Source organism: Sciurus carolinensis, chromosome 2, assembly GCF_902686445.1.
Source record: "Sciurus carolinensis chromosome 2, mSciCar1.2, whole genome shotgun sequence".
In the NCBI taxonomy this organism is placed as follows: Eukaryota; Metazoa; Chordata; class Mammalia; order Rodentia; family Sciuridae; genus Sciurus; species Sciurus carolinensis.
In genome coordinates this window covers 24,234,162-24,248,279 of record NC_062214.1, presented here as the reverse complement: position 1 = coordinate 24,248,279, position 14,118 = coordinate 24,234,162, and the positions used below count along the sequence as shown (strand labels likewise).

The window sequence follows — 14,118 nt, the reverse complement described above, 5'->3', positions numbered from 1 at the left end:
TCCAAAGCGGAGATTATAGAGAAAGGGTGACCTTGCAAAGGCAGAAACACCGCCACACAGACCTGGGTTCAAATTAGATTCAGCCCGCTAGGAGTTCCTCGAGGGTACAGACCCCACAAGACATAGGACCAGTGGGTCCCCAGCCGCCCACGGTGTGAGCTCAACACGGGTTCGGGGTTAAATGAGTGGATGATTCCTGGTCTCAGGACCCACTGGCTCTGTTTGGGAAAATGCATTTTACCTTTGGGGCCTCTCCATCTGCAAGGTGGTCATTAAACTCTTGCAGGAGGAAGAGCGACCCGAGCCCGGGCACGCTGCCGGTGGGAGGGAACTCAGACCCGCTACCCCGGGCAGCTGGCTGTAGCTCCGCTGCGCTGCGCCCCCAGCAGGAGTGAATGCGCATGCGCACCGAAGGACAGGCTGCGCCTGACCCCAGAGCCCAGCGCTCAGTGCCCAGAATTTACACTCCCCTTATGTCGGCCAACCAAGGGAACAAACCGCAGTTATCCGGCGGGACAGCAGCTCTCCGATGCCATCAATGACCATGAAGCCACCTGCAACTTCACAGCCACGTGGATGAGCCTCATAAACATAAAATTACATGAAAGACGCCAGACACGGAGAGGAAAGGTCGCATCTCCCAAGGATACGAAGCTCCAAAACTGCAACACGAATCCATGACACTCAAGGTCAAGATAGTGGTTACCTCAGGGACAGGGTGAGCCACCAGGAGAGCTTCTGGAGCTCCAGTCACAGTCTGTCTCCTGACTGGGTGCTGCTTACAGGGAGCGGCGTTCAGTACCTGGACACTCACTGCGCTATTCGAGCTTGCGCGTTTTTCTTAGGCATCTTGTATTTTAATAATTTCTCATTCAGGATGCCTGTGAAGAGTACATGGAAAGTCATCTGCAACAGGCTTAGCATGTGCTAGGTGGGTGGGAAATGTTTATCAATGGCAATTATTCATTACAAATTATTTGGCTATTGTCTATTCAATTATTAAATATTGATTCCTGCAGGGTGCCATGCTGCATGCTCGTAATCCCAGCAGCCCGGGAGGCTGAGGCAGGAGGATCCCAAGTTCAAAGCCAGCCTCAGCAACCTAGTGAGGCCCTGAGCAACTCAGTGAAACCCTGTCTCTAAATAAAATCCAAAAAAAGGGCTGGGGATGTGGCTCAGTGGTTGCGTGCCCCTGGGTTCACTTCCCAGTACCAAAAAAATACATATATATTTATATATCTATATTGATTCCCACCCTTCTCCATCCAAGGATGGAGAAATCAAGGGGAAATAACCCACACATTAATAATAGTAACACACATTAAGCATCTGGTGTGTGCTTTAGCATCTCATTAATAGCTCCCAGCAACCCATGAAATACAGCACCGCTGTCCCATTTGATGCATGAGAACACTAAGGTTCAAAAGTCACTTGCCCAGGGTCACACAGCACGTGGCTGGTGGACAGGCAGATTCTAGAGCTCTGGCTCTTAGCTGCTGTGGCTCCTACTTGGGTCTGCCCTCCCTCCCTCCCAACACCCCTCCCTCCCTCCCAACACCCCTCCCTCCTCCGCCCCCCCCACACACACACACTAAAGGGAAAATGATGAAATAGGTGTTCAGTTGAACTGGAAAGTTCAAACAAGGAAGTATCAACGGCTCAGAGATGAGAATAGGGTCAGAGAACTTCTTGTTTCCATCTTTCAATTAAAACTCCCTAATCTGAAACGCTTGGTCGGTGACTTGCAACTTCAGCGCCAGCGATTCCCCTTGACAGCTGGTAGGGTTCTTCCTGCTCCTGAGTCAAAGGATAAACACGGGAGGGCTGGCCCAGTGAGGTTGTCTGGTCCCTGGCACAGGCAGCCTTTGTGTGTTCCTCCTGACCCCTCCTGGGCTGGCTCAGGGCCTTCCTCGGAATGCCTCTCTGGGGTTCTTGAATTTTCTTCTCATTTTAAGCTTCACGGAGCCGTCAGCTGATCACATTTTCTCCTGGAAGCCCTTGTTGATCAATGCACCTCTGTGTGATGACCGGGGTCCACAGATGACCGGGGTGGTCTAAGCAGAAATTCAGCTCCAGATGTTCAGAACATTTGTCCAGGCCCTGCCCGTCTGTGCCTTGAACCTTCTCCCACCCCCTCGCCCCGTTACCCAGCACTGACTCTGTCTGGCACAAAGTGGGGACTACATTTGTTCCATCAAATTTTAACCCTGCCGTAGCCCAGTGGGCGTTGTTAGCTGTGTCAGAGGCGGGGCAGCCCAGCTCAGAGAGGGGAAGCGCTGAACCAGTCCTAGAGACCTGTGAGCAATGTCCTGTGCACTTAAAATCTGCTAAGAGGACAGATCTCATGATAAGGGTCTTTACCACCAAAAAAAAAGTTTTAAAGAAAAAGTAGGAAGAGAAGGAAAGAAGGGAAGTATCTTGCCCAGACTCAACAGCTGGGACTCAGCTGTCTGATGCCACAGTCCCCCGGAGGGCTCCAGAGAGCAGGGGCAGGTGCTTTCTGAACCAGAGGCTGACACACAAACTCGCCCTTGAAAAGTACTGAAGCTGGACAGCCACAAACGACCGTCGGACTTCATCTCCTCCCCGCTGGGCAGGCCGCTGCCCTCCCTGAGCCTCAGTCCCCCGCGGGATCAGCACAGGAGCTACAGCGCTCCAGCAGGCTCTCCGTTTCTCATAAGGGGGTAGGTTTTGCAGGTCAAGAACTGCTTTCCGGGTTCAAGACCTCAGCCTTTCCATGTCTCTGGTTGTCCATCTGCAAAGTCCCCAAAGCCCAGGTGGCAGAGACAAATGCCCGTAACTTCTTTTGGGAAAGCGCAGCAGAAAGACCCAAGACTAAGATGCTGCAGGATTCCTCAGGCCTGGGAGCCTGGAGAGACTTTTCCAGAACATCAAAGTGGGAAGCATGGGACAATGGGCTTCACAACTGTGGGCAGTCCAAACAGTCAGCAGTGTGGGGACAGCATCTTTATCTCTCAGCACAAGGATAAGCGAAGTGACCGTCGTGCCCGTCTCACCTGGGCGACTCTGGACGTGTCAACCTCACACTCCGAGCCCCATTTCCTCATGTGAAAACTCCCTTCCGCCTTCAACCAGGGCCGTAAGTCCCCAGCACATGGCAAAACCTCAGCAGGTGTTAGCTGCTAGCATTTTTTAATTGCTGTTGTTATCCAGTCTAACTGGGCCACAAGCTCTCTGGGTCACGTGTCCCCACTGGATCTCCCTAAAGGAGCAACAGTAACCTTCCCCTCCCAGTTCTGGTGAGGATGTACAGTCACATTACCACCATGCCCTAGGGGCTCAGAAAATGGAAGACCCCCACCCTGGAATTGGGAGACACCCCAGGAGATGGGTAAGTCTGCTGCAGTTTGGCACTTGACATCGCAGGAGGAGGAAGAGTTCTCCAACGGGAGAGAAAGAATCGGACCAGGGAAGGAGAAGGGTCAAGAGACGAGACTGAGCTCCCTCCTGGGCTCTAACTGGCTGCCCCGTCCAGTGTTCCAAACAAGATCTTCCAGGTCACCTGGGACCGGGGGTCCCCAACCTCGGCTCCGTGCGTGAAACCACAAAGTCTTGAGTAACTTCCCATCTCAAGTTTTTCTCTGTTTAACTTGTGGACCAAATTGCTCAACTGACTCACCTGCTAATGTGATTGGCAATTATTTATTTTGGAGAGCCCTGAGAATTCGGAATGATCTAGAAACCCATCATCCAATCTCCCATTTCCTGATTCACATGCTATAAAAGAGGCTGCCTCCTTGGCAGAAGCAACAAGGAGAGGGAAGAGGAGACCAGGACAGCTGCTGAGACTTTGAGAAGCCCAGGTGAGGCCTGCCCCCCCTGTCCGTCCACCGCTCTGGATGGCAGGGATGCCAACTTCCTCACTCTGGGGCGGACACCAGCAGATTGCATTAGGGTCATTCTGTGGGGGACCTTGGAAACAACTGGCCAAGCTCAGAGACTGGGGATGGCCATCCCCTCTGCTTTCCTGAGGGACAAGGAATACTGATAAAATGGGCACTATTCACACCCTAAATCAAGAGCTCTATGGCAGGAGTATCAGCTCGAGGTTGCCAGTGAGGACTAAGGTCCTGGGGGCCGGGTGACTTCTGATATTATGTGACTTGCGAGGGTATCCACAAACCAGGCCAAAGAACCACCCCCTTAGCCAGGGTGGTGACAAAGTAGATCCATTCCTCTCCATTTGCCTGGTCTGAAGAGCAGGACCTGGGCCGGGGTGTGGCTCCGAGGGGGAGCCCTGGTCTAGCATGTGCGAGGCCCTGGGTTCCATCCCACGCTGCAAAAAGGGAGGGGTGGAATTTCTGTGAGGAGCTGGGCGGAGGGGCAATGATTCAAGCCACGTAAGCAAGCCCAGCTGCTGAGTGAAGCTGATCACTTAAAGATCGGCCTCGAGGTCAGGCAGAGGTGGCTTCAGACCCTCTCTCAACTGTGTACTGGTGACCTTGGGGACCGGGGGAAGTTACCTGTGGTCACTAGGTCTGTGTTTCCTCACCTGTGCAAGTGATCAGGGCCCATGTCTTAGGAGAAGCTGAAGATGAGATTGGACACCAAGAGTGGAGCTGTCCACCTGTCACCTGGCACAGAGAGAATGCCCAGCAATGCTAGCCATTAGTGCTGGTCACCCCCAGGTGCTCTGGGGAGGAGACGATGAGAAACCCACCCACTGCAGGGACGAGGCGGGCAGTGGGTAGAGTCTTCTGATGTTGGTGCCACGCCGGACTCATCCTTCTGTCCACAGATACCAAGAGATGTTTCAAATCGGGGGCCTCGTTGTCTTCTGTGGGCTGCTGGCCCAGGCCACCGCCCAGCTTGCAGGCCTGCCCGTGCCGCTGGACCAGACTCTGCCCTTGGCTGTGAATCCAGCCCTGCCCTCGAATCCCACGGATCTTGCTGGAAGCATGATAGGTGGTAAGTCTGTGACGGGCTCTTTCAGATGGGTGTCCATGTGTGTGTGCATGAGCATCCAGCCCTCCGGTCAGAGAAGGGGCACGGCTGAGCAGGGGGAGGGTCTGAGGGTCTGGAGCTGTCACATGGGACCCTCAGAGGCCCTCCTACCCTTTTCCAGCTCTCAGCAATGGCCTGCTGTCTGGGGGTCTGTTGGGCACTCTGGAAAACCTCCCGCTCTTGGACATCCTGAAGACTGGAGGAGGCACTTCCGGGGGCCTGGTTGGAGGCCTGCTTGGGAAACTGACTTCCTCAATCCCCATCCTGAACAACATCCTCTAGTGAGTTGGCGTAAAATAAGGTCCTGGTCCCTGGAAGCAGCTGAAGATCCGCCAGCCTGGCAACAGCCCTGAAGGAGGGAGTGGGTGGTGTCCTGAGCATGGAGCCAGGACTCGGTCTGGCAGGGAGCACTGGCCCTTGTCCACCAGCAATGGCTCCCCATCCCTGAAGCATGGCCTGGGCTCCCGCACCATCTATAACCCTCAGGACAACCCTCAAAGTCAGCGTAATAATCCCCAGTTCACAGATGGGGAAACTGAGGCACCAGGACACACCTGTGCTCGCTCAATGAGATGCAGAGCAAGGAATCTTACTCTAACCGCCCCGTTCAAAGCCCAGCCCTTTTCCACTAGCCACGGTCATCTCTTTCTCCCCACCTGCGGAACCCTTAGAACACAGTGGCCTCTGACGGAGGAGGAGAGCGTAAGCTGCCCGCCTCAACTGTGTCACCAGAGTGATTAAAAGAGCAAAGCGGCGTCCATGGGAAGATGGGATGTGGTGCTTCCCCCGAGACACCCAAGAGCTCACTAAGCAAGAAGCTTAGTCCGTGAGCCAGCACAGCCTGGGGACTTGATGGGACTGGGTCAAAGCCACTTCCAAGATTCCTGCCCACCAAGAGCTGGTGCCCTGACTAGGAGACAGACTTAAGTCCCAGTGATTCTTACCCATAGATGCTGGTGCAGATTTACTTTGCCATCCATCCAGCCAGCCAGCCAGCCCACCGCCCACCTCTCCTTCATCTACCCCCTTCCTCTGCCACCCACCCACCCACATATCCATCCACCCATCTTCCCATCAACCCACGAAGTCAGCCTCTCCCTGTGTAAGTCCCTGAGCTGGCACCGAGCAGGCAAAGAGCCCAGACACGGTCCCCTCCCGGACTAGCTCACAGACTTGAGGTGAAGAGGGTGCCGTATATGTCAGGGTCCCATCTTGGCAGCAGCTGGGAGACGTGGCATGTGACTCAGAACCCATATGGCTTTGGCTGCAAGATACCCGTGATTTCTCCCGTGGCCCCCGTGGGCAGCTCCTCCCCTGGGGTGGGTAAATTTGGGTTAAAGGTGGTGTCAGGTTTGAGGCTCAGGGAGCTAATGTTTCTCCCTCCAATGTTGCTCCCTGGACAGCATAAAGGTCACTAATCCTCAGTTGTTGGAACTCGGGCTTGTGCAGAGCACTGACGGCCATCGGCTCTATGTCACCATCCCGCTGGGCATGATACTGAAAGTGAACACGTGAGTAGGTCCCAAGGGGCAAGGAAGGGCAACTCACCAAGGGAGACCCTGAAGGCCCTGGGGGGTCTACAGAGAGGTGTGGGAGGGTAACAGACCTGAGCCTGCCACGTCAGTTCATTTGCCATTATGCTGAGCAGCCTTGGGTCGCATGGGAAACTCACCTGACCTCTTTGCACCCTGGTGTCTCCTCCTGGGCAGCGAGATGAGTGCAGCCCTGGGCAAGCGGGAGTGGGGTGAGGCTGCCTCTCCTGAGGAGAAGAAGAAGAAAAGAACACCCTCCACTTGGAATGTGGTCGGCCAGATGCCGGTGGCTTGTCCCTCTCCAGGCCCCTGGTGGGAAGTCTGCTGGAGCTGGACGTGAAGCTGAACATCACCGCAGATCTCACGTTTGTGAAAGACCGTCAGGGGAGGTTCCACCTGGTTCTTGGTGACTGCACCCACTCCCCTGGCAGCCTGCAGATCTCCCTGCTTAATGGGTAAGGCTAGAGGGCTGACTTCTCTCCCCCGGAGTAGCACAGCGGAATGATGATGGACGGTTGGAAGGATGGAATCATGGGATAAAATGGATAAGGAAGAGGATAGATGGGACAATAGATGGGTGGGTGGATGGATGGGTGGGTGGATGGATGGATGGATGGGTGGATGGGTGGGTGGATGGATGGATGGGTGGATGGATGGGTGGATGGATGGATGGATGGGTGGATGGATGGATGGATGGATGGGTGGATGGGTGGATGGGTGGGTAGGTGGGTGGATGGATAGGTGGGTGGATAAATGGGTAAGTGTATGTGTGAATGGGTGGATGGGTGGGTGGATGGATGGGTGGGTGGATGGATGGGTGGATGGATGGATGGATGGATGGGTGGATGGGTGGGTGGATGGATGGATGGGTGGGTAGGTGGGTGGATGGATAGGTGGGTGGATAAATGGGTCGGTGGATGTGTGGATGGGTGGATGGGTGGGTAGATGGATGGGTGGGTGGATGGATGGGTGGATGGGTGGATGGATGGGTGGATGGGTGGCTGAATGGATAGGTGGGTGGATAAATGGGTAAGTGTATGTGTGAATGGGTGGATGGGTGGGTAGATGGATGGGTGGGTGAGTGGGTAGATGGATGGGTGGGTGAGTGGGTGAGTGGGTAGATGGATGGGTGAGTGGGTGGATGGATGGGTGGGTGAGTGGGTGGATGGATGGGTGGGTGAGTGGGTAGATGGATGGGTGGGTGGGTAGGTGAGTGGATGGATGGGTGAGTGGGTGGATGGATGGCTGTGTGGATGATGAATAGAGAGATGGATGGTTAGCTGGTTAAATGGGTGGAGGGAAGGATGGATGGATAGATATATGGGCAGAGTGATAAATAAATAGATAGGTAGAATAGTCACTTATCCCTTGTTAAACCAGCGTGACTAATTTTACATTGGATTGGGCAATAAGAAGTCTGAGTTTGAGCCCCACTTGTTTCGGGGGCCGGGGGGAGATGAAGGGCCTCTGAACTTGAGTGGCACTTCGCCAGCTTGGGTGTCAGCTCGCTCATCTGTAATGTGGAACTCCATTGGGGTTGTCGATAAAACCCACCAAGGTAACAGGTGTGGCAGTGCTTTGGCCCACTAAGGGTTAAAATAGACATGAAGCATCGCTAGGGTCTTATTTCAGTCCTGGGTCACCTGGGAAGCCTGAGAGCACCCTCAGCACTCAGGAGTCGTCCCTCCATGGCAAACGCTTTGCGCTTCACACGTGTCATCTCGCGAGTCCTCCTAACTCCAGACTGAGCTCAGCCCAACCTCTGATGTTCCTGTGGGACATCTGCTGTGTCCTGCGACTGTGGGCTCCCCCTCCACATCCGAAGGGCCTGGCCCCCTCGGTAGGAGCCTGCTGTTCACCTGCACGAGGCGCGAGTGGACGGGCCTGGTCGGAGTGTTGAGACTGTCCCTCTGCAGACTCCTCCCGGCCAACCCCGGGCCCGAGTCACACCACACTTTTTCTCTCCCAGAGTTGCTTCCCTCCCCGTTCAAGACCTGGTGGACACTCTCACAGGGATCTTGGATAAAGTCCTTCCTGAGCTGGTGCAGGGCAAGGTGAGCGGGCTGAAGTGGGGTCCCCTGATCCGTGGGCCTCAGAGATTCTCAGGTTGGAAGCGTCCTGGGTGAGCTACTCTGAGTCCCTAGGCTGGAGAAGTAAAATTGCACCCATCAATCTATGTGTCCACTGCTCCATCCGTCCATCTTCCTTTCTGTCCCTCCAAATGTATCGACTGGCTTCAGCTCTGGACCAGGCCCTGGGTCTGTCCACACTGCAGCTGGAATGGATTGGCCCCTGCCCTGGGAAGCTCCCCAACCAGCCCTCTATGGCTGCAGACCCACAGTCTTCCAGGCTAGGCTATGCTGTCTCCTATGACCAGAAACCACCTTCCAGAACACTCCACAAAGGCGACGCCGTAGAGTGAATGTGCCTCAGCGTGAGATTCGGGACACTTCTCGAAGTCCCTCATGCCTCTAGTTTCCTCTTCTGCCTCATGTTCCTGTGACATTTGTCCCTACACCTGCTCAGAACCAAACACTTAGACAGAGAAAAGTGATGGAGGACCTTCCCCGGAGAATCCACTATGAGACAAGGCTGCTCCCAGGCGCCCCACAGGGCCCGGGCCTAACTCCCCTCTCTGCCCCTGGGTCAGGTGTGCCCTCTGGTCAATGACGTTCTCAAACACATGGATGTCACCCTGGTGCATGACATTGTTGGTAAGTCCCGCTTCTGAGCTTTCTCTCCCCCTCTGCCACAGCGGCAGTGTCCCCCAAGGGGTTTTATCCCTGAGTGCCATAGGACAGCTAGGCCCCTCTGGTTTTAACTTACCCTGTTTGGGGTTTCTTTGTTCCCCTGAACTAAGCAGATAATTTTGAGGTAGAAAGTCTGCACCCGTTAACCCTGACACTGAGACTAGTTGAACTGGCCAGTGGATGGGGGCCTGTCCCTCTTCCTATCAGCCTGAGCATGGCCAAGAATCCAGAACTCCCACTTGCTGGCCCTCCACCTTGAGAGGAATGTGGCTCTTCCTGGACTCCTTCACCTTGAAACCACGACTCTGACGTTTTCTTTTGTGTGTTTGTTTGTTTTTTCATTTTCTAGACAAGCTGATCCATGGACTGGAATTTGACTTGAGAGTCTAGGCCTTATAGGAAGGAACCTGCTCTCTGCTCTGCTGGTTAGTATGGCTCCCTGCTCCACAGGATCTAGGAACAGTCTGCTAGTCTTCTGGTAGAAGGCAGCAGGAGTCTTGGGACAAATGACATCTATATTAGTCAGCTTTCCATCACTGTAATGAAATGCCTGAAGTAATTACTTATAAAGACAAAAGGTTTGTTTTGACCCACAGTTTCATAGTTTCTAGTCCATGATTGATTGGCAATCATTGCCATGGTGAGGCAGTGCCTCATGGGGGAAGCACATGATGGAGCAGAACTGCTCACCCTCATCGGTCACAAAGCAAAAAAAGAAAGAGGCAAGAGCTGAGCACACACACGCAGACTCAACACACTCAAGTCCACATGAGCATATGGACACACACTCTCTCGAATGCATGTACAAGGATCCCCTGATCCAGGCTTGGGCTACCCTTGTGATTGAGGCCAAACCTCAAGCCCCAGGGTCTCGGTCGCCTCCTGTCCCTCTGGAGGGTCAGCTTGATGGATCAATAGCAATAAGAGTCAAAGACCTTAGCAGGGCATGGTGGATCCTGCCTGTAATCCCAGTGACTCAGGAGGCTGAGGCAGGAGGAGGGGAGGTTCAAAGCCAGTCTCAGCAACAGCAAGGTGCCAAGCAACTCAGCTAGACCCTGTCTCTAAATAAAGTACCAAAAAGGGCTGGAATGTGGCTCAGAGGTTGAGTGCCCCTGAGTTCAATCCCCAGTACCAAAGAAAACAGAGTCAGTGACCTTGAGTCTCCCTGCTGACTGGGCTCTTCTCCCAACAGACCCATTCCTTGCTGCAGTCCACCCGCTCCTGCCCAGGTCTCATGGAAGGCCGGCCCCTGTGCTAGAAGATGCCTCATTCCTGGGGAGCCTGCTCCCCCTCTTTCTCCACCCCCAGCATGCAGAACGTCCCATCTTCCTCACCAAATAAAATCTCTCTTCTTCTGCACTGGGGTGTCTTTTCCTTCTTCAGCATCACCTGAGGGCTCGCAGGCTGGGAAGGCCCTGGCCTGGTGGTTGGGAGGCACAACAGAGCTCGGACTGGTGTGGTCCACATGCCAGACCTAATTTCTTCTCTTCGAACAATCTGGACCCACTGGCAAGAATCTCAAGACGGCGCCACATCTTAATCTCAACATCTTCCAGGATCACCTGCTGGGCCCAGCTCACTCCCGCGTCTGAGGGGCACTTCCCTGTCCATTCGTTGACGCAGTGGCAGCCACCTGTCCATGCAGCTTGCATTAGCACAAGAGTTCTGTTCATGTTCCATTTTCAAGGATCCTTTGCTGTGAGCATCCATGAGTGGCAAACGTCTGTCCCTTCTAGGGAGGAAATTGCCACCATAGTCCTCTCCCCCACACGGGGATCCTGAGGGAGTCCAGTTATTTGGGTGCCATTTTCCTGACCAGGTAGCTAAGCTGACCAGATGGCCTGAGTCAGCAAACAGTAGCAAGATGCAGCCTCGGTCATGACCAGATGGCAGCTGTGGCCCCGTGGGACCCAGTGACCTTTAGTTTTGGAGAGCCATCAATGAGCCAGGTTACATCTGTGAATCTTGGTCCCCTTTGGGTCACTCAACCTGTCTGGCAAACCGGCTATCTGTTCACAGAGGCTTCCAAGACCCCAGGGGTCGGGGCCGGGCCATCTCCGATGCCTCGTTTCCCATTTGGTGACGCAGCTCTGTTGCACCTGACTGATAGGGCTGGGGGCGTCTGTGAGCACCCGAGCCAGGGCCGTCCAGGTCTAGCCGTACAAGCAGGGGTGGCCATTCAATGGGTGCCCCTGGCGGCCACCTTGCCAACGCGTGTTTCTGAAGAACAAGGGGCTGACGCAGCCCAGTTGCCATTTCCTGTTGCCATGGAATCCAGGAGGCCTGTGTGGAGGTCACGGACGCCTGCGGTCTCCCTGGGCCGCAGTGCCGGGGCCGTGACCGGGTGAGCGCCTCCCGGGACTGCGCTGCAAGGCACCCGTTCAAAACCAGCAGCTCTGCAGGTCACCTTGACCCAGGAGCCTGGAAGCACACCCAGGGGCGCACGCTGCCCCCACTTCCCAGACAAGCCGACCCACGAGGGGCCCCCTTTTTTATTGGTGGGCGTCACTGAGGCCATAAACGTCGGCTTGACGGTGTCCGGTAGGCACCGCTGGCTTCTGTCCGAGGGCCCCCAGGAATCGCCGTTGTGCTGAGTCCTTGCGTTCACCTTGCCCGGATGAGTGCTGGTCATTGTGTTGGTGACAAGCCCAGAGCCACCTCCACCGGTTTTTCGGGCCTCCCTACTCTCAGAATGTCATCGATGTAATGCATGACTAAAACTTCCTTCCTCGGGGCCTGCTGAAGGTCAAGTCCCACCTGCTGGTGGCGTCCTGCCGGGGATTGAGGCCTCCCTGCGGACGCGTGCCCTGGGGCGCGCCTGGCCTTGGTCCCAGCCCTCGCAGGGACGGCAGAAAGGAATCAGCTGACTGGAGAACAGCACCTGCTCCCCAGCAGGCGTGCCACTGCCTCAGGGACCGTGATGGCGTCTGGCACCCCGGGCGGAAGGCAGAACCTCAGCGTTCAGTCTGCAGTGGCCAGCCGGCAGCCGCCGTGCCCCGGAGCCTCGGGGGCCAGCCCAGCTGGAACCCTCCATCGGGACCAGGGGGTTGTAACATCCCTGCTGCAGCAAGTGCTGGGTCAACAAAGCGACGCCCACTGCGTCTGGGTACCTTAGGTGTCAGGCCAAAGGGACACATCCCACTGTCACGGCTCTATCCTTAGCTCCTCAGGAGATGGTGACACTCTATGCCACAAGCAGCCAAATGGCAGCCCTATGACTCACTCAGCAATGGGAACCACGGTCACCAGCACCCAAAATGGCCCAAAGGACCCCACCCACAGCACATAATCACCACAAGGAGAAAAACACCTTTGGTCACTGCATTTGTCCCCACCCCACCCCAAGGTCATCAGTTTAATCTTTCCCCTAATATTTTCCTAAAGAACATCATCATGTAAACACCAGTATCCAAAATTCCCAGAAAGTCTGATGCCCCTGGATTCCCTTCTTATCTCAACAGGAGTACAGGGCCACAGGTCTCTGGTGGCACCTAGACCTTGGTCCCATCCCTAATTGTATGACTCTGCCTGAGACAGTTGGGTCTAAAGTGGCCCTTTATCAAACAAACCACAGCCAAGCTGCACGAGACCTCCCTGGCCTTTGTCCATATTTGCCCTTTCATTGTCTAATTTCCCCTCCACAGTCTCGCTCTCAACACCAGCAGTTGCTGGGCACTACAAGAAAACAGGCCTCCCAGCCAGAGCAGGCAGGCTCCCTGCACTGGGCCCTCCGGTCCCAAGACGTCATCCACGACACCCCTACATACACTTAAGCAGAACCAAGGAGTACGCATTGAGTTTGAAACAGGAAAAGCCATAAGCACACAATGCACAGACCACGTGGGCTCTTCGTCACGTGGTAAGGAGGTATCTCAGGCCCAAGTCTCTTTCTTATGAGACTAAACCGAAGATTGAAAGATGGCACACAGGAGACCACCTTTCTCAACATAATCATTAGTTGGCTGCTAAACTAACCAAGCAGAGACTACAGAAGCCACATACGACAAAGAATACAGACTTTACTGAATTGATTCTGGAAAGTCTCTAAACAAACAACTACAATAACCAGTAACAACAACAAACTCTGGAGAAGATGGAGAATCCAATTTCTGGCAATTGCCACATTATATTTTTTAAAAATTCAGTGTTCAGCAAAAAGGTATGAGACATGCAAACCAATAAGAAAATCTGGCCCTTATCCATTAAAACTGTCCCCAAAGACTCCCAGGTGTTGGAATTGCTACACAAGAACTTAAATTTACTATTTTAAATATGTCAGAGAGCCAAGCACAATGGCACAGGCCTGTAATTCCAGTGACTCAGGAGGCAGAGGCAGGAGGATCAGGAGTTCAAAGCCAGCCTCAGCAAAAGCAAGGTGCTAAGCAACTCAGTGAAACCCTGTCTCTAAATATAAAATAGGGCTGGGGATGTGACCCAGAGGTTGAGTGGCCCTCAATTCAATCCCTGGTATCCCCACCCCCAAAAATGTTCAGAGAACATATGTCTAAGAAACCATGTCTAAAAATTGAAAGAAACTATCAGAATGAATAATGTCTAAAAAAAAATAGAGAATATAAAGTAACAGAAATAATTGAAAAAGAATCAAACAGAAACACTGGAGTTGAAAAGTACAGTAACTGAAGTGAAAAATTCACTAAAAAGATGAAAGAGTAGATTTTCACAGGCCACAAAAAGAATCACCAAGCTTGGAGGTAGATCAATTGATATTCTCCAGTCTGTAGAACAGAAAGAAGAGAAAAAAAAATGATATAAATGAACAAAGATTCAAAGGCCATCAAGCACACCAACATACACATCATGGGAATCATAGAAGAGGGGAGAGACAGAAGGATGAGTAAAGAACATTTGGA

At 53.8% G+C, this 14,118-nt stretch overlaps 1 protein-coding gene across 1 annotated transcript; it reads left to right on the top strand.

The window, feature by feature from the left end:
- Window positions 1–4,769: 4,769 nt before the first annotated feature.
- On the top strand, window positions 4,770–9,672 carry Bpifa1 (BPI fold containing family A member 1). The gene is made up of 7 exons (XM_047542189.1): window positions 4,770–4,929; window positions 5,087–5,246; window positions 6,369–6,476; window positions 6,803–6,952; window positions 8,467–8,551; window positions 9,148–9,211; window positions 9,597–9,672. The coding sequence occupies exons 1-7, from the start codon at window positions 4,770–4,772 to the stop codon at window positions 9,635–9,637; spliced, it is 768 nt and encodes a 255-aa protein (XP_047398145.1). The 3' UTR covers window positions 9,638–9,672.
- Window positions 9,673–14,118: the final 4,446 nt, after the last annotated feature.